The sequence below is a fragment of the Ipomoea nil genome, unplaced genomic scaffold, assembly GCF_001879475.1.
Source record: "Ipomoea nil cultivar Tokyo-kokei standard unplaced genomic scaffold, Asagao_1.1 scaffold2144, whole genome shotgun sequence".
Taxonomy (NCBI): Eukaryota; Viridiplantae; Streptophyta; class Magnoliopsida; order Solanales; family Convolvulaceae; genus Ipomoea; species Ipomoea nil.
The window spans coordinates 46,391-67,700 of record NW_017618572.1 but is presented as its reverse complement, the minus strand read 5'-3'; the positions used below and the strand labels follow the sequence as shown (position 1 = coordinate 67,700).

At 38.4% G+C, this 21,310-nt stretch overlaps 1 protein-coding gene across 1 annotated transcript; it reads left to right on the top strand.

Annotated features, from left to right (window-relative positions):
• Positions 1-18,167: 18,167 nt before the first annotated feature.
• On the top strand, positions 18,168-19,403 carry LOC109148573 (septin and tuftelin-interacting protein 1 homolog 2-like). The gene has a single exon (XM_019296308.1). It carries the CDS (start codon positions 18,168-18,170, stop codon positions 19,401-19,403), a length of 1,236 nt encoding a protein of 411 aa, XP_019151853.1.
• The last annotated feature ends 1,907 nt before the right edge of the window (positions 19,404-21,310 follow it).

Genomic DNA, 21,310 nt, shown 5'->3' with positions numbered 1-21,310 from the left:
TTTAAAAAATCTAAATGTCTTTGTATTTAAAGGCATTTCAATGATTTTGTTAACGAAGGACAAAAATAGTTATACTAAAATAATGTTAGGACCAAAAGATAATGTTCTGAAAAAAAGTCTAAAAGTGAACTACAACTTATAAACCTAGAACTAAAAAAAAAATTCTTTGTCGGATCGGGGTGTGGGGGGCCCTTGGAGTTGGAGATTCAACTTTTTGGGAAAAGAACTAAAAAAAGATTGAATTAACTCACAATACTATTACTACAAAATAAGCTACTACTAGAAACTACTAAAAAAAAAAAATCTACATTTGATCTAAAACTTGTTTAGAATTAAGAAAATTCGTAAAATTAAAGTTGAATTTAGATAATATAAACCATCGAAATTGAAATTAAAAAAAAAAAAAAACAAACAAACAAACAAACAAAAATAGAGATTTAAAAAAAAAAAAAAAAAAAACTATGTTTGAAGGCAAATTATATCATGGACTGCGGTCCATAATGGATTATGGACCGAGCTTCTAAACGACATCGTTTCTTTTAATTAAAAGAAACAACACCTGTTCCGCGCCATTTCGCGTTATCCGCAAAAAAAGTAAATTGGATTGTATAACATGTTCAGTTTCATTTTGTTTACAATGCAGTTTCATTTCAACACAATTACAGTTTCATTTCGATATAATTACAGTTTCATTCGATATTTATACACTCAAATATGTGAAAATGTTATTTAGTTTTATTTTATATACACTTTCATTAAAACACAACTACATTATCATTTTGATATAACTACACTTTCATTGCACAATATACACTCAAATATGTGAAATGTTATTCAGTTTCATTTTATATACACTGCAGTTTCATTTCAACACAACTACATTATTATTTTGATATAACTACAGTTTCGCTGGGCAATATACACTCAAATATGTGAAATTGTTATTCAGTTTCATTTTGTATACACTGCAGTTTCATTTCAACACAACTATAGTTTCATTTCAATTCAATTGCAGTTTCATTTGATAATATAAAAATAATACGTGGGGCAGTGTCAATTTAGATACATTGTAGTTTCAGTTGGTAATTAATACACCAAGAAATACGCGCTCCGTTAAATTGTAACCACTGTCGTTTCTTTACATTAAAAAAAATGGAGCCGTATTAGGACCGCTGTGACACCCCGTAATCCAAAATTCAATTTAGGGATTAATTAAGTAATTAATCCTCAACCAATTGGTAATTTGATTCCTTAAATTCCTGAAAATTCAATAGTCGGGGACTAGTAATTGACTAGTCAACCCAAAGTCAAGTGTTGTACCTAAAGCTTTGTGAATAGTTCCATTGTTCCCTTACACATTTCATCTTAGTAAGGATAAATAAGACATTTCCCTTGCAATAGTCTTCCAAGCTAACCTATGAGACACATTTCATTTCTCTCAAACACTCTCCAAAATCATAAGCTCTCCCTTCTCTCTAAAAAGCTAGTTAGCTTTCTCTCCAAGCTAAATCTAGGGCTACCAAGATCTTCCAATTTTGTCTTCAAGATTCAACATTTCCTACTTTTGAGCATCTAGGAGGGTAAGATCTAAGCTCCTTTTGTGTTTTTAGTGTTTTCTAAGGTATCTTTTTCTAAAGGTGAAATCTTTATGATGTTTTGGTGTGTTCTTGAAGTGGGTGTGGAAAGGGGACCTTGTTAGGAGCTTGAGGAGTGTTGTAAGTGAAGGATAAGTCTTCAAGAGGTAACACATGCTCTACAAAATCTATTTTCATTACCTATATGATGATTTCTTGGATTCTACATGTGATTGTGCTATGAAATGTGAGTGTGGATGCATTGTCTTGTGAAAATGCATATCTAGAGCTTGTTGTTAGAGTTCTTGTATGCCATTTCTTGGCTATTCCTTTGATTCAAGTCATTTTGCTGTATTTGGTGAGATTTGGCATGTTTTGGATTTGAATTTGAGCTTGGTGTTGAAAATCCCCGAAGGGATATTTTTGTACAGAGCATGGTACCCGCGGGCGGAACGGCGGGCAGTGGCCTACCCGCCGCCCCACCCGCGAGGAACGCGGGCTGATGAAGTGTGTTCCTGCGGGGTACATATATGGAGTTGTGCGGGGATTTGTTCTCCGTGATTCTTTTGACTCGGTATTTGGCCTTTTGACTTCCCGATGTTCTTTTATGGAACTATTTGAGCGTCTTCTTGATGTTTCGTATGTCTAGAACTATATGGTAGGATTCCATGGAGGTTTTGGTGTCTTGAATCGTGCTATGTGTTCAACATTGTGATTCGTTGAACCGTGGTGAGTCTTGTGTGTTCTACTGAACTATGTTCGGTTTACCCGTTTGATAAGCATGCTAGTTCAGTGTTTAAATGCTAGCGTGTGTGTTGTTTGTCCTTTCCTAATGTTGATGATGACTTGTGCCAATCATCGTTGTTGTCAGATTGTGATCCATTCCTTGATTGAGTATGATTTCATATCTTCGTTGTAATCCGTTGATTGATTCCTGTTGTAGTGTGGTGTGTGTGGTTGTACCTGGATTGCACGATTAATGGTATGGGACATTAGTCACCAAGGTACGGCAGTGGTCCTCGTGGTGGCCATGACGTGATTATGGAGTTTGTGACCTGTGTGTCGGGTTCACGTATTTCTTGGGAGGCATGTGTTGCCGTGTGTGTGATCGGTACCCTCGTGTACTATGAATTGGTGGTTTTGTTGGCGGTCGTTGGCGGATGGGGACGACGGTCCTCGGAGGGAAAATGTTAGACTTGGTGTACAGGGGTCTTGGAGGTAATGGTTGGAATTAGACATAAGGTTGGGGGTAGCCATAAGGTTGGAACCGGGCATAAGGAAGGCATCTCAATTCTTGATGGGTGATGTCACGAAGGCTTGTGTAGCCGTTGTTGTGTATTTCTTTATTTGTGACATGTGTTGTCACAAAGGCATGTGTTGCCAATGGTTGTGTCCTTACTCTCTTGTGTTATGCATGTCGGGTGTTAATCTACTGTGTGATGGTAGATTATGCCTTGAGCCGTTCTTGTGAGTCGTTATTACTTCTTGTGGTCTTGGGATGTGTTGCCTTGTCTTTGTTGTGAGTGCATAGAGTCTTGTGTTTGACTTCTACTCTTGGATTTGAACTTATATATACTATATCCCGTTTCGCGAATGATTTTGTATATATATCCTATCTATGTATGATATTTCACATGTATTGGTGGGTTACCAGTATCATTCGTTGACCGGGCGTCGTCCCATATATATGTTTGTGTTCTTTCAGGTGCTGAGTAGACGAGAGCGCGATCTAGAGACAGTTAGTATAGATCCCTTGAACCTTATGATGGTTTGGGCCTACGTGCCTTTGTTAGACTTTAGACTCCTTGTCGTTGACATTGTTTTTGGATAGTTGGATTATGTTGCAGATGTTTACGCCTATGCATTCACTGTTGAGTGAGCGTGGCATAGCACTCTACGTTTTCCATATATTTCATATCTAGTCTTCCGCTGTGTATATTTTATGGTTAGTTTATCTGCATGTTTAAGGTTTAAATTCGTATGGATGCTGTTGTTTGCATTGCTCGTCCAATTGTCCAAACTCCAAACCTTGAGCAAGTCTAGACATTGGCGTCCAAAAAATTTATACAATCATTATACGGAGCAGGGCCAGTCCTATCATTTTATAGGCGGGCGTAGGAACAAAAATGGACACTATATTAAATAAATATTAATTTTATAACTAAAATTTAAAGGGATAAAGTACAAATAAGCCACTGAACTATTTGGGAAAGAGCAATTAAGCCATCGAACTCAAATAACCCCCAAATAAGCCATTGAACCTGGAAAAAAAGAGTAATTAATATTTTTAACATGTTAACTCCAGGTTTTTACTGACTGGATTGCCAAATGTTTATTTTATTTACGTTTTTTTATTATATAATCCATCTACATAGTAATATATTTTAAAGTAATTATAATCAAAGTAGTTTTGTCTTGTCTAGATCTAATTTATTTATTTATTATTATTTTTTTAAACAAAAGATCTAGTGAAAAAATAATAATAAATAAACAAATCAAATCTCGACAAGATAAAATTATTTTGATTATAATTATTTTAAAACATAATACTATCCAAGTGGATAATATTAATAAAAAAAATAATAAATGTAAATAAAATAAACATTTGGCAATCTAATTAGCAAAAACTTGGAGTTAACCTATAAAAAATGTTTATTGCTCTTTTTTTTCAGGGTTCAATGGCTTATTTGCTTTTTTTTTCCGGGTTCAATGGCTTATTTGATGATTATTTGAGTTCGATGGCTTAATTGCTGTTTTCCAAATAGTTCAGTGGCTTATTTGTACTTTATCCCAAATTTAAATTAAATAAGGGAAAGAATACTAATGTCAAATAACTTGAAATAAGATTCACATGTTTTTGACAATTATACATACAGATGAAAACAATTCTAGATGCATTCTTAAATCTAAAATAGTCAATAACTACATCAGTGCTTTCATAAATAAAAAATTATAGTTTATAAAAATGAATAAATATTTTAAAATCAAATGATTTAAAAAATAAATTAAAACCAAATGAGCTTATACAGAATCACATTATTATAATAAATAATAAAGTAATTTTTAATAAAAAATTATAAAACAAAACATACAAATAAGAGCATAGCAAAAAATTTTAATTATTGGGAGCAATAAATCAAAATACTCTTTTTTTTTCTTTTTTTTTTTTTGAGGATAAATCAAAATACTCTAAACGTGATAAAAGATATTCATAATAAAATATGAAACATAATTAATTGAATAAAATAGTTCGAATAAAAAAGACATAATAAATCACACATCTTCTATATTGATATCATATTTATATTTATAAATACTTTTTCTTTTAGTTACATCAATTTCAATTTTTTCTAGATTAATTTGAATACGATGATGCACAATATGAATTATATGACTTCTAAACTACATTGACTAAATAATTCATAAAAACTAAACTATCTTTTAAAATATTTTTCATAACTAAATCACAAAATATATTACATATACATACTCATTATAAAGTTCACAAAATGATACATATTTTAAATATAAGTAGTAAAATACTTGAATAGAAATATATTCAGAATTTGATATGAATCACAAATCAATCTATATTATAAATCTCACTATAATTAAAAAAAAAAAAAGAAAAAAAAAAACACAAAGTTACAAATTAATTTTTTTTTTAAAATACAAGTTAAAAATATAAATAAATTTAGTTACAATTTTAATACTATATAACAATAATATCCCTAAATTCAATTTTAATACTATATAATAATATCCCAAAATTCAATTTTAGTACTATATAATAATATCCCTAAAAAATAAGGACCCGAGATCTCACGCACTCAAACAACAAGCACTACCAACTCGTTTGACTTTCAATACACTTACAAACTTTATAATAATTTATTATAGAAAACATCTATAGTATATATAAAGGTATTGAGATAGGGTGGTGGCCCCTTCCAAGAGTGGGCCCTAGGCAAGGGCCCAGCCTGCCCTTGCCCAGGGCCAGGCCTGATACGGAGTACTATTTACCATGATCTACCTTATAAAGTTATAATATTAAAGATCTATTAAAATTTACCATGATTTACCTTATAATATTAAAGATTTAGTTTTAATAGGAAAAATTGTAATTTATGTCTCACAAATATGTCAATTATCAATGTCACTCCTGAATTATTAATAGTGCAAATGTTGTCCTCAATTTTCAAGACTTGGCATATATTGCCTCATCTATTTTTCTTTCTTAATTTGTTCTCCTTCCACCGACAATCATATTTCTCCTTCTTCCTATTAGGCGAGGGGCAATATATGTCACATTTTAAAAATTGAGGGACAACATTTACACCACTAATAATTTAAGGGTGACATAGATAATTGACATATTTGAGAGACATAAATTACAAATTTCCCTTTTTAATAAATTGAATGTTCATTTTTTATATATTAAATAATAAACCTTCAACACACAAAAAATAAATATTTAATATATTAAAAATAAGCATTTATCTAGAGTTTAATTTGCCAAATTTATAGCGACCGAACTTCGTAGTCCGATGACCAGGACGCCTTTCTCTCCGCACTTCAGATCGGCTTTTTCTCTCCGCGGATATCCAGACTAGCATGGCTGCCGGTCACGCCCGAGGTGGCGTCGCAGCCCACCGCCAGATCAGTTATGTCGCGCCTGGCGATCGGCCTTCGTAGTCCAGTGGCAGTGTTTCCTTCGCAGCAGCAGACGTGTTTCAGTCCATGTTTTCTGGCCGACTGGGCTAATGAATGATGTCGCGGCTACTAGCATTGTAGTCACCTTGCCTGGGGCTCAATCTACACATAGCCAACACCAGCATTCATAAAAAAAATGCCACAAGGAGTGGTTTAAGCCTTGTCAGGTTATAATGAGTGTTATAAATATGATTATTGTGGACATTATTATATATATGGTAGCAGTTGTAATTGATATGGTTACTACCTTTTATATGTATTCATTATTACCTTGTATATGATGATACCTTTGTATAAGAATTCGGTATGATGAATGAGAAGTCTGAACCTTCCCTCTCCCCTCTTTGCCTATTCTAATATTCTTACAACAGCCTTCAAATTTCACCAAAAAGGTCCAAAGACGGGGAAAACAACAGTTTGGAAAAAATTTCACCGGAAAAATACATCACAGGCACATAGATGGAGTCGCGGAACTGACGAAGAGAGTTGGAAGGTCGTCGACGCATGAAGACAGCGATGGCATGGAGGAAGGAGACCATATTTTCCAGTTAAGGTCGCAACGAGGAGAAGAATCCAACGATGTAGGAGGTGAGACTAGGAAATCACTGGAGAAGAGGAGATCTGGCTGGAAAAACAAAAGCTAGTCCGTCGGCGATAGTGGCACGTGATAGAGCGTGCGGCTGCGGATGGTGATGGGTTTTTAAGCGAAGGCTCGCGACGAGGTTCCAAGGAGTCCTGTGTTGAAAGATTTGGAAAACAACCACCGGACACGTTGGAACAAGAGAAAACAGTCGCGGGTTTTTGTTTACGCAAAAAAATAGGTGCTGGCGGAAATATTGGAAGAAAAATAGCCTAGGAAAGTAGGCTTTGATACCATGTTAAAATTGAGGGATTGGAAGGACTGGTGGCTGGAGAATAACAACCACCCGCTACACACCAAAATGCAATTATGTCATTGAACTTAAAAAAATGCAATTGAGTTGCTAAACTAACTAATTTCATGCAATTAGTCCAATTTGCAGGTTTTTAGGTTTCTAAAAATTTAGGATGAGATGTTAGAAACCTGAAAATTTGTAAATTGGACTAATGACATGAAATTGGTTAGTTTAGAAACTCAATTGCATATTTTTTGCGTTCAATGGCCTAATTGCATTTTGGTGTGTAGTTTGATGTCCTATTTGATCCTTATACCTATTACTAGTTTTTTACGCGCATGAGATAATGCCCAATATTTATTTTTAAATAAGTATTTCAAAGTATATCAATGCAATATTATATAGGAGATGTTCATGTATAGATAAATAAATATTTAATTTGTTTATTTAAATCGGTAATTTAAAGTATGTAAGTGCAAGATAATGTATGAGAGATTGATTGTAAATGTCACTAAACTAAATGTTTGCAACTTTGTAATAACGCTAGTCTAAAACTCTAAATACTTAAGTCTAAAAGCGATAGTCTAAATAAATACTACTTTTGATTTAAATTTCTCTAATTCTTCTTAATTCTCTTTTGGGTAGCATTATCATTATCTTCATCTTCAGTACATGTTCTCTTTTTTGTTTTTTTTTTTGATTTTTTTTTTATTTTGGTAGTGTGTCATGTGCAATTGGGTTACTGGTGGTAGCATAGACAATTGTTATGCAGTGGAACCGTGTTTACCTTGCAAGGTGGACACGGTTCCATAGCATAATTTGCCTAGCATAGAGGAATACATCGTGCAATGAGATTATAGTGTAGAAAGCTTTAGATTTGCATTGTTGTATATATGACTATGATCTTAGTTGTACTATGAACTCTTTATCTTACAAACACCTATTGATATTTGGTAGTGGTAGTTTCCCCCATACATATTTCATGTGTTGTGAGATGTGTATCATAGGGTTATCATGTGAAAGTATTGAACAAAATATTAATATTTATTATATTTGTATAAAATACTTGGTATATATATATATATATATATATATATATATATATATATATATATAAACATATAAACATATAAACATACCTTGTATTATAACTTTGATATTTAATTACAAGATAATGTAAAAAGAAGACGGACAAGGTAATGAATATAATAAATTAATCAATTTGAAGGTAAGGAACCTTTGAATTGTAGAAAATAAAGATAATATAACTAATGAAATTATATCTCTTTTTAAATTTTTTATAATGAATAATTTTTTAAAATAAAGGCATTATAGACATCTAATTCTAAATTAATTAAATGCATATGTACTCCGTATTATTTTTTGTTGTAGCTACTAATAAATTTAATTTAATAAGAATAATAAAGTGGCGTACATACTTTTCATCAACAATAATGAAATCATTGATTTTTTTTTTTAATTCCCATTCATGTTGAGACAAATTGTTTTGAGAGTTTGTCAATGACAATTGCTACAATTGTTGTCAACTGATAATAAATAATTCACCTTCAAAAAAAAGATAATAAATAATTCAAAATATATGGTCACAATAGATATTGTTATAATGATATAGTAAAAATTAAATTAACTTACAAATTTATTTAGAAGTTTTCATGCATTGATAATATTCTGATGTGTAAACTATTCAATTGAGGCCACTGTGATGTCAACATTGTCAATTCTTTGAAAAATGGTCGCACTATTTTAGGGTCCATGTATAATTTTATTTAGAGTTAATTACTAAAATGGTCCCTTGACTATAATGAAATTACCAATTTGATCCTTGACTATTTTTGTTACCCAATTAAGTCATACAACTATGAAAATGTTAACCAATTTGGTCCTTTGTTCGGGCAGCATTAAATGTGGGGGTAGTGTTGGAATTTCACTTCCATTGCATCCAAGCTGCTAAATCTCTTCCTAGTGTCAGATTCATTATCACAGTCCAGATTATTGTGCTGCTGCAATCCGACACACTAGACGACGATGTTTCCCAACAACAATACTATGCCACCGCCTCTTTCGCAGCAACAAACGGCACCACGAGGCTGCCCCCCACGACTTTCTCCATCTTCTTTATGTCAAATGACAGCGGGCTGTGCTGGAAGTACATTCCATTTTTAAACTCTTGTCATATTTTATCCATTTAAAATGCTATATCCTTAATAAGCAGTTAAGCACCCATAAATTACAATTTACAGAATTAAATTGGTGTAAAAAAGTTTTTTTTTTTTTTTTAAACAGAATGAATTGCTAGCTCTCAACGATAGAGGTGGGGTAGACAGCCCGTTGCCGGTGCCGGTAACGCCGTCTTTTACTGACGATGGAGAACACTGGTGTGAGGAAGAAGAAATAATAATCTGGTGTTGAAAGCTGGAACCGATAATTGTAATTGTTCCTCTGCGTCATGATACTCTGCAGATGCTTGCTCAGTTTTACTCTCAACGAAGAGAAGCTTACCGTCCGACGAAGAGCATTCTCCCCGCGAAGGGCTCTTGCCGTTTCGTGCGTCGTAAGTCCCTAGCCATAGTAGTACACGTGGAGATGAATCTTCGATCTCCGCCACCCACCGCGTATTCTCCCCGCAAAGGTTTATTCATCAATCGCACACGCTCTTGTCGGACCAGCAGCACCAATGTAGGGTTTGCAAATTGGGAATTGCGAATTTTTTAGTCTTTCAAGTCTTGAACCAAACCTTTGACTCTAATGGCAAAGTATGGGCAGCCTGGGCAACCTGGGCAGCGAAGTGAATTGCCAACACTACCCTCATATTTAACAGATGTTCTATAGATAACCTAACAGAGGACTAAATTAGTTAACATTTTCATAATTGGAGGACTTAATTGGGTAACAAAAATAGTCAAGGACCAAATTGGAAATTTCATTATAGTGAAGGAACTATTTTGGTAACTCTTTGTATTTATGATCAACAACTTTGTAGTTAGGTCGCACAGTCTAACAATGATGTAAGAACAATTTTGTCCAATAAAAAAAATAATATAATATTTATAAAGTAATGTACAATTACAAAATAATGTACAATTGTACCATTATAAAAATACATACAGAAATATTAATACAATAATGACCTAAATCATTCCAATAATGCAAAAGCATAATTGAAATATTAAGTTTTGTTCTAAATAATCAAAAGAAGATTGACAGGATAATAGGGCTGGCACCCGACCCGGATCACAAATGAGCATCTGACTCAGCATCATATGGGAACCCAACGGGCAGAACTCCAACGGTTAGAATCCAACAGGTGTCACATTTATTGTCATTGAAGCCACCTTTGATGCCACCTCTGATGAGAGAGAGTTAAAGCCTCAACGCCTCATTCATGACTCTTCATATTCTTGCCGTTAGCTCAGCTCCCCAAAGATGTCTCTTCATGTTGTTACCGTTAGGACCTAGCATAAATAGAACTTCCCTCAGCTGAGCAGGGGACACACTGTACTTTCTATACTGAGACAAAGGCAATACAACTATTGTTACTCTCTTATTCGTTACTCTTATATTATATTTCCGGTAACATTATTACCGTCATTGGTGCTTTCATTGAGAGCCTGAGTCCAATACTCAAGCAGGCTACAACACAACTTTTTTTTTTTCTCTTTCAACAGCAAGCTTGAAAGAATGGCGTCCCACAGCTCCCACGGTTCTCGCAACGTGAACAATGGCAACGCCTCAGGTGACCTCCGTGACCTACTCACAAACAATCGCGGAGGGGACCTCCGAGAACATCTCAACAACGGGAGGCCCGGGGACCTTCGAGATCAACTCAACAATGGAGGAGGCCTTCGAGACCAACTCAACAATGGAGGAGACCTCCGAGACCAACCCCACAATGGAGGGGCGAACCAAGTCATGAACCTCCAGGCGACTGCCGATGTCATTCAGCAAGCAGTGACGGCGGCGCTAAATCAGGTGGCGGTGGGACTGCAAGGTCAAGTGCCCCCGCCGCGGCCCCAGGAAATAAGGGTGGAGACCCAAAGAAGTGCACCGGCCAGACGACAACCAGGCCCTTCCCAATCTGCACCAGAACGACTGGGACAAAGGGCGCCCGTGCGGCAAAGATTAGGATCACGGGCCGAGGGATCCTTTACCAGAGGTCCTCGCCAACACGAAAACAGAGAAGCTGAGAGATCACCCACAGAGGAGGTGGGCGAGTCTCAGGAGCCGATCCCACGCCAACACGTTGATGAGTCGGCCTTACGTCGACACTTGGAGGAGCGACGCGTCGAAGAGCCGGCTCCGCGACGGCACTCGGCGGGAAAGCGACGCGTTGATGAACTAGCTCCACGACGACACATGGAGGAGCGGCAGCCGGCCCCGCGCCGGCACCCTGACGAGTCAGCCCTGGTCGAGAGGCTGCAGAGAAGAATCGAGGAGTTAGCAAGAAGGGTGGAGGCACGGGAGCAGTCGCCGGAACCCGAGATACAGATGACAGCACCATTCTCCCCAAGCATCATGGACGTACCTTTGCCGAGGGACTTTAGGTTGCCCGCTATCAAGGAGTACACGGGGGCCACTGACCCACGTGTCCACATGACGAGGTACAAGGCTGCTATGGTAATGATCGGGGCAGGGGACGCCATCATGTGCCGAGCGTTCTTGTCCACCCTGGATGGAGCGTCCCAAGACTGGTTCAACACCATCCCAGATGGGTCGATCCAAAACTTTGGGGAGTTGTCCAAGAGCTTCCTAACATACTTCTCCGGTAGCATACAGCGTAAGAAACCCTTCTCTCACCTCTGTGTAGTGAAGCAAGATAGAGGCGAGAGCCTAAAAAACTTCCTGGTCAAATGGAAAAAGGAAGTCAGTAATGTCTACGACTTCGACTCCAAGGCGGTGATCCCAATATTTATCCATGCCTTAAGATCAGGGTATTTCCACAAGCAGCTGAACGCCCACCACCCCCGTTCTTACGAAGATTTGATGAGGACGGCTAGCCGCTATGCCGAGGCAGAGGACGTCGACAGGAAAAAGAAAGATGAGGAGGACAACAGGAAAAACGGGAAACCTGGGAAAGCTGGTCCGCCCAGCCAGGTACCACTCTCGAACCACCCGACCGCAGGGAAGGGCCGAGACTACGAACGACCTCGCCTAGTCCCCTTGCGTAATTTAACTCCTCTTACCCATCCCGTCAGTGTCATTCTAAAGCAAGCTGAGGAGATGGGAATGGTAGAATTCCCCGAGGAGTGCATGAAGGTCTCCCCAAAGGCAGACCAAACAAAGTACTGCAGGTTTCATAGGCATGCCGGACATGATACGGATGAGTGTCACGTTTTGAAGAGACAAATAGAAGACCTCATCCAGCAGGGCTACTTCCGACATTTCGTCAAGAGATCCAAGCAGCAGCAACAGCCGCAACACAATCCACCAAAAAATGTCTGGATGAATGAGGATGGCACCGAGCCATCCACCTCAAACGCCAAAAAAAGAGACCACGACCAAATATCTGAGCAGAGTGATAGCGAGAAAGAAACCGAGGTGGCGCCCAGACGACAAAAGAAACACACCATACACTTTATCTATGGTGGACCGGCAGGGGGCGACACGCCCCCAGAAAGAAATAAGTGGAGCCGACAGATATACGTGGGAGAAGGGGCGAGTCTTCCTAGAGAAAAGAAACAGAGACAGGAGGCCATCACCTTCTCTAATGATGACCTCCCAGAGGGCCCGCTACCCCATCGTGACGCCTTGGTGATTGAGATGGACATCAACGATGTCATTATTCGCCGCATCTTAGTCGACACGGGAAGCTCAGTCAATGTGATGTATTACGATGCCTTCACCAAGTTGGGGATACCTAGGAACCAGCTCAAAGAAGTACGTACCTCACTCTCTGGATTTACGGGTGATTCAGTGGAGACGGAGGGGTCGGTGGCCTTACCAGTGGAGATAGGCACGAGCCCTAACATTCGCAAACTTGACATGGAATTCATCGTGGTAAGACTCACTTGTGCGCACAACATCATTTTGGGGAGGCCGGCACTGGAGGACCTCAAGGCCATAGTGTCGGTGGAACACTTGTGTATGAAGTTCCCTACTCCGAATGGGATAGGGGTCGTCAGAGGAAACCAGCGAGCAGCCCGCAGTTGTTACGTTAAAGCATGCAAAAAGATTGGCAGAAATGATCCATAAGTCCACACCATCTGTAAAGATAATCGATCGGGTATGGAGCTAGGAACATTTGATTAAGTATTTTCCTTAATATTCTAGTAGTCGTTTGGGACTAGTGTTTGGCAATCGCGGTCCGCCCGCTTTGCATTCTGAAATCTTTTGGAATAGTATCTCGTGCTTGTGGTGCGCCCATGTTGTTTCCAAAAAAAAAAAAAAAAAAAAAAAAAAAAGAACGAGTAGCACGCCCCAGCCACAGGTTGGCCGAGACGTGACTCAACTCGGATGGCCGAGGCAAGCCTCGGCCAAAGTTCGGCCGAGGAGCCCGCCTCAGCCACAGTCTGACCGAGGCACGCCTCGGCCACAGTTTGGCCGAGGAGCCCGCCTCGGCCACAGTCTGACCGAGGTGCGCCTCGGCACTTGGCCGAGGTGCGCTTCGGCCAAGTGTTGGCCGAGGCGCGCGCCTCGGCCAAGGGTTGGCCGAGGTGCGCTTAGGCCAAGTGTTGGCCGAGGCGCCCGCCTCGGCCAAGAGTTGGCCGAGGCACCCGCCTCGGCCAATGGTTAGCCGAGGCGCACACCTCGGCCACGGTTCGGCCGAGGCGCCCGCCTCGACCACGGTTCGGCCGAGGCGCCCGCCTCGACCAACGCCGAAGTCCGTCTCGGCCAAAGAAAAAAAGAAAAAAAAAAAAAGGCCGGAGCCTGCCCCAGCCACGATCGTTCGAGGCTACGCCTCGGCCGCGATCAGCCGAAGCGCACGCCTCCGCCACGAGTGGTCGAGGCGACGCCTCCGCCACGATCGGTCGAGGCAACGCCTTGGCCACGATCGGACGAGGCGACGCCTCGGCCACGATCGGTCGAGGCGACGCCTCGTCCACGATCGGTCGAGGCGACGCCTCGTCCACGATCGGTCGAGGCCACGCCTCGGCCACGATCGGCCGAGGCGCACGCCTCGGCCACGGTCGGTCGAGGCGACGCCTCGGCCACGATCGGTCGAGGCGACGCCTCGATCACGATCGGTCGAGGCGTCGGCGACGCCTCGGCCACGGTCGGTCGAGGCGACGCCTCGGCCACGATCGGTCGAGGCGACGCCTCGGCCACTATCGGTCGAGGCGACGCCTCGGCCATGATCGGCCGAGGCGCACGCCTCGGCCACGGTCGGTCGAGGCGCACGCCTCGGCCACGATCGGTCGAGGCGACGCCTCGGCCACGATCGGTCGAGGCGACGCCTCGGCCACGATCGGTCGAGGCGACGCCTCGACCACAATCGGCCGAGGCGACGCCTCGGCCACGGTCAGCCGAGGCGACGCCTCGGCCACGATCGGTCGAGGCGACGCCTCGGCCACGATCAGTCGAGGCGACGCCTCGGCCAAGATCGGTCTAGGCGCACGCCTCGGCCACGATAGGTCGAGGAGACGCCTCGGCCACGATCAGTCGAAGCGCACGCCTCGGCCACGATCAGTCGAGGCGACGCCTCAGCCAAGATCGGTCGAGGCGCACGCCTCGGCCACGATCGGTCGAGGCGACGCCTCAGCCAGAGGCACGCACCTCTGCCAACCTAGGCCAAAGCCTATCTCGGCTAGCATAAGAAATAAAATAAAATTATATGTGATTAAAATATATATATATATATAAAATCACATACACAGGATCAAATAAAATCACATATCCTAAATCAAGCAGGATTCTACACAGGATCAAGATAGATTCAGCCTTACTCCCAAGTCAACTCAAACACATCCGTTGACTCAGGAGTAGGGGGGACTGGTGACAGGATAATAGGGCTGGCACCCGACCCGGATCACAAATGAGCATCTGACTCAGCATCATATGGGAACCCAACGGGCAGAACTCCAACGGTTAGAATCCAACAGGTGTCACATTTATTGTCATTGAAGCCACCTTTGATGCCACCTCTGATGAGAGAGAGTTAAAGCCTCAACGCCTCATTCATGACTCTTCATATTCTTGCCGTTAGCTCAGCTCCCCAAAGATGTCTCTTCATGTTGTTACCGTTAGGACCTAGCATAAATAGAACTTCCCTCAGCTGAGCAGGGGACACACTGTACTTTCTATACTGAGACAAAGGCAATACAACTATTGTTACTCTCTTATTCGTTACTCTTATATTATATTTCCGGTAACATTATTGCCGTCAAAGATTAATTAAACGAAGAAAAAAAAAACTCAACCTAAACTTGTTTTTTTTTTTAAATGCAAGAAAATCAAATAATTTTTAAAGTTCATGATTTAAAATCTTTGATGCCCAACTTAGGGGCGGGCCCAGAAAAATAGTTGAGTGGGGTGAAGTTTAAATAATAAAAAATATCTATAAGTTTATAACAAAATGTTAAGCATCAAAACCTTATGCAAAACATTAAAACAATATGAAATAACAATTTATTTGATAAAATATGAAACATATTTGTTTTGATAAAATAATTCTAATAGAAAACACATTATAAATTACACATCTCATTATTAATATAAAAGTATATATGTGTGTGAGAGAGAAAATTCACATCTCACATAGCCATAAAAACTGCGTTCTTTGAGACCCTCACCATTATTCAAATAGCTATAAAATCTGGGTTCAAGCTAAAAAGATTACATAGGATTTAAACCTGTGCCCTTCCTTTGGCAAACACACATGGTTTACCATCTAGGTTGACTCATTTTTTGTTAACTTTTGCTGTTTTATCTTACTTATACTAAAATTGTGTAATATATATATATATATATATATATATATATATATATATATATATATATATATAATTTAACATAAATTTTGGTCAAATAACTAATCCGACTAAATACATACACTCACCAAAATTTAGTCGGATATATTTAGTCGGATTAGTTATTTGACCAAAATTTATGTTAAATTATATATATATATATATATATATATATATATATATATATATATATATATATATATATATATATAGTCAGGTTCCTATGAGGTCAGGTATTTTCGTGCGGTCAGTGCGGCATACACCATTAGGTATGTAAAAATGCACCACACAGTGTTCGTAAATACACCATTATGTGTGGTGTATTTTTTTTGTGGTGTATTTTTTGACATTTCATTCTGGTGTATTTTCGAACACTGTATGGTGCATTTATACATACCTAATGGTGTATGTCGCACTGACCGCACAGGAAGACATGACCTCACAGGAACCAATATATATATATATATATATATATATATATATATATATATATTAATATGTTTTAACATATTCGTAGTATATGTTTAACAATGATGCCAACTCTAATTGGGGTGTGGTTTGAACCTAAGCCTTTTTTTTTATATATATAGAAATTAATGAATAAGTTAAGAATAATAAATAATTAACAGAATATTTCGTTCTTAAAGTTTATACTAACGGAATCTATGGCTATTTATGGAAAAAAAATAATATAATAGAGGGTAAATAAAGAAAATTATTAAATCATTAAATAATACTAAAATCAAAATAATACGAACCAATAATTTTAAGAAACAATTACACAGTCATTTTTTTTTGTTCAATTAATGACCTAACATTGTTGACTCTTATTAAATTTGTAGATTGTAGATGTAGATTTGTAGATAAAAAATTACAATACATTAGGTCTTTATGTGTTCTCTATGCCTCTATAGACCCGCAAATTATGCTGTGCAACCGAATGCACCTTGCAAGGTGCATACGGTTGCAAAACGGCGCCGTTTTGGTTAAAAAAACGCGCGTCCCACTTAAAGAAGAAATCAGGTTCGATTCCCGGCAATAGCATTTTGATATATCCAAAAATTCATAACTATATAACTACAATTTCATAACTATATACCCACAATTTCATAACTATATATCCACAGTGAATGAATGAAGTAAAAATCCACAATGAATGAATGAATGAAGTAAAAATCCACAATGAATGAACTAAATATCCACAATATATATATATGATTGAACTAAATATCCACAATGAATGAACTAAATATCCATAAATTCATAACTATATAACCACAATTTCATAACTATATATCCACAATTTCATAACTATATATCCACAGTGAATGAATGAAGTAAAAATCCACAATGAATGAATGAACTAAATATCCACAATATACGATTGAACTAAATATCCACAATGAATGAACTAAATATCCATAAATTCATAACTATATAACCACAATTTCATAACTATATATCCACAATAATGCTATTGCTGAGAGTCGAACCTGATTTTTTTTTTTTAAGTGGGACGCGCGTTTTTAATCAAAACGACGTCGTTTTGAACCGTATGCACCATGCGCATGGTACATTCGGTTGCACAGCATAACTATTGCTATAGACCCCTCTCTCTCTCTCTCTCTCTCTATATATATATATATATATATATACTAAACTAATCCTAATTGAAATGAGAAACTAAGTCCATCTGAGTAGGAGTTTCCTAATATTCAATAAAGATTTCCTAATATTCAACAAAAACAATTGTTATACAAGTCCACAATCGTCTTCTCATCACCCTGCTAAATCCTATTCCTATTCCTATTCAAATTCATATTCATTATTCATATTCCTATTCCGGTTTCGCTCTGTTATTTCCTCTTTTTGTATTCAAATATATAGCTGCTTCTGAGTTGTGAGATGAGTCAATTTTCAAAGCTCTCATCAATTCTTTGATTTGCATGTCGTTGCTGAAGATTAGTTAGGAGGGTAAGGAAATCTTCTTCCGTCTTCCAATTTAATCGAGCCCTGAGCCCTCCCTCGCAAGCCAAGCCCTAAGCTCGTAGCTGGAGATAGAAAGAAAGGTTACGTTTGTGATGGAGAATGAGGGTGAGTTTTACTACCGTAGTAAACGCAAGGAGAAGCGGGCGCGGACCGATGCTATCTATGGCATTTTTGCTGATAGTAGCGATTCGGACTATGAGGAGAGAAGGGGCAAAAAGCAGCGCAAGAAAGACTTTTCAGTTTCTAAGAAGCCACACCTTACCAAGCCTCTTAACTTTGTCTCCACTGAAATTCATATTGATAGTGATCTTAAGGATGATCATGATGATGATAAGCCTACTGGAGCATCATCTTCTGGCCTTGGATCATTTGAGAAGCACACTAAGGGGATTGGGATGAAGCTTCTTGAAAAGATGGGTTATAAGGGAGGTGGCCTTGGCAAGAATGAACAAGGTACCACAGCTCCTATTGAACCAAAGTTGCGGCCTAAGAACATGGGAATGGGTTTCAATGAATACAAAGAGACTAAGGTGCCACCCTCTGAAGCAAAGTCTGCCCCTATTCTTCCTGCTCAGCCATTGGAAAGCCACAAAAGAGACAAGCCCTGGCTGAAGCAAGTTTCAAAAAAGAAGCTTTACATAAAAGTAGAAGAATTGCCACCTGAACTTCTTGCAAATGATCATATCCAGTATAGGCTTTTTGTTGGTATGGATATGGTGAACCAGGCTGCTAAAGGCATGGAGGTAGTCCAGCCAGGTTTAAGAGAGAATATAAGAGTGTTTGAAAAGAGGCAATTAGAGACCAAGAAAAAGGCAGCAGCACAAGCTCAAGAAAATGCTTCTGTGAACTTGAGTGGTGGGCTCGAAGTCGATGGTGAAGATAGTGAATCAAAGCTCAGTTTGAAAAAAAAAATAGAAGCTCATGCCCAGCAGAATGGTTTGCTATTAATACCAAAGCCAGGCAGGATACATGATGGTCATCAAATATATAGCTTTGGTAGAATAAGCATAATTATAGACTCTTTGAATGAGAAGGTATTTGCACTAACTGAGGATAAATGGTCTTTGGCATCTCCTGATCTGCTTTTGGAGTTACACAATCGATCAGTGTTCAGCTTGAAAAAAATAATAGAATCTCATGCGCAGCAGAATGGTTTGGTATTCAAGCTAAAGCCAGGCATGATACATGATGATCATCAAATATATGGCTTTGGTAGCATAAGCATAATTATAGACTCTCTGAATGAGAAGGTATTTGCACACACCGAGGATAAATGGTCTTCGGCGTCTCTTGAGCAGCTTTTGGAGTTACACAATAGATATAGTTAGTCTGAAGAGGCAACGATAAAGCAAGAACGTTTTGACTGTTATTTAAGAACTAGCCTAGCCAGGTCGAGTAGAAAGATATTCATTGTGTACCTACCATTGTTCATCCCTTCTTCATTGTATTGGTCACTGGATAATGATCCAAAAAAGGATAGTGTATGAATTGGAGATAGATAGTGCTTATTCTGCTGTAAGTATATACAATAATATATTTATGTTCATTCCGTTTTGCTTATAATTCATAACTCTTCTACCCCAGCTTAGTAATTCTCCTATTTCATGTCTGGGCATTTTTTATTTGGCATCTGATGTAAGCATTTCTTGTAACCTTTGTTTTACCAGTTCTGTTGATACAGTTTCTTTAAATCTTCTGGCCATCAAGCCTTGGAATAAAAAAAAAATCTGATTTTTATGGCTTCTTTGATTTTCTTCTTCTTATTCTCTTCCTCCTTTTATGATTTCTATGCATTTGACTTGTTTCTAGACTTTGCAATTTCATTTTTGTCCTAGATTTGTGTGGGGTGAGGTTAAGTATCCTACAATATAATGTCACCTCTGAAGGAGACTGTAGATGGAGTTCACTCCCAAGTTGTGAAGATTGAGGATGATCTTAAGGTATTAGTTTGTAATGAGGATGCTTTATCGTCTTATCCGTAAACCTTTTCTTTTTGATAAAATTTTCTTATATTAAAAACTAACTAGCAGGCACCAATACTGATAATATCATCACAGTTTCCAATTGATGCACCATAACCTTCCTATTTAGCGCGTTTTTCTTTTAATATTTACACAACATTTCTAGACTTTGAAGCAAAGTAGTCTTCATTGTCTAGTTTCCTTGTATCAATTAGACATCTTTGAGATAAGAAATACTATTTGTGATTTATCTATATGTTTTTAGATCTCTGAGTTTTAGTTATTTATCTCTAAGATAAAATTGTATAAAAATTCTGGAAAAGATATCTAGTGCTTTCTCCTTTTAATATGACATTTATTTCCAAGACATTCAAAAAAAAATTGTTATTTTTAGTAGATAGTAACAGTTTGTACAACATGTTTCTTATATGAACTAAATCTTTTACCAAGATAGGTAGCAAGATGAGGATAATTGTTTCACTATGCTATTGTGAAGCTACATTTGGTCTTTCACTTCACTAGAATTTTCATGTTTTGGACTCCATTGTGCATATTTATGAGGCATATGTAATTGCTGAGCAGGAAACCTGGTTATATATGCCTTTCAATCCCAGTTATATGCCCGAAAAGTTGAGTTTATTTTAAATTTATCATTGGAAGCTAAGCTCTGTCAAACTTGTAATTTTTGTTGGTAATTTATGGCTGTAGGTTAAGGTTGCTGAGTACAACAATGTGCTTAATGCCATAAACCGTAAGCTAGCAGACAGGAAGGTATGCAATGCCATCACATTTTGTATATATGTAGTAGTGTACATACCCTTTTACTGGATCGGAGAAAACATATCACAAAACCACTCCATACCTTTCTTTAATTTGTTTGTTAAAGCCCTCACATCCTTAGTGTGGATATTGTTATATTATAGTGCATGCTAATGTCCTCATGGGGTGCTTTTAATAGTACAGCTGGGAAAATGATATGACAGGGCTCACAGAAATTATAGATCTTAGAATCACAAGATTTGACATTTAAGATTCACAAGAGTGAAATACAAGCCTACAAGGAACTTATAAATCCTATAATGACAAAAAACCCTATTGTTATTTGTTAAAAACTTAAAATTACATTCACTTTTCCCTTACATGTCTCAGAGTGGAAACTTGACTCCTGGTAATAAGGAATCTTCTATTGTGACACAGAAAAAAGGTGTCTTTGCTCCAAACATTTTCATTTGCTGTTGTAATTAGGGGTGTGCATCGGACGGGTTCGGGCGGTT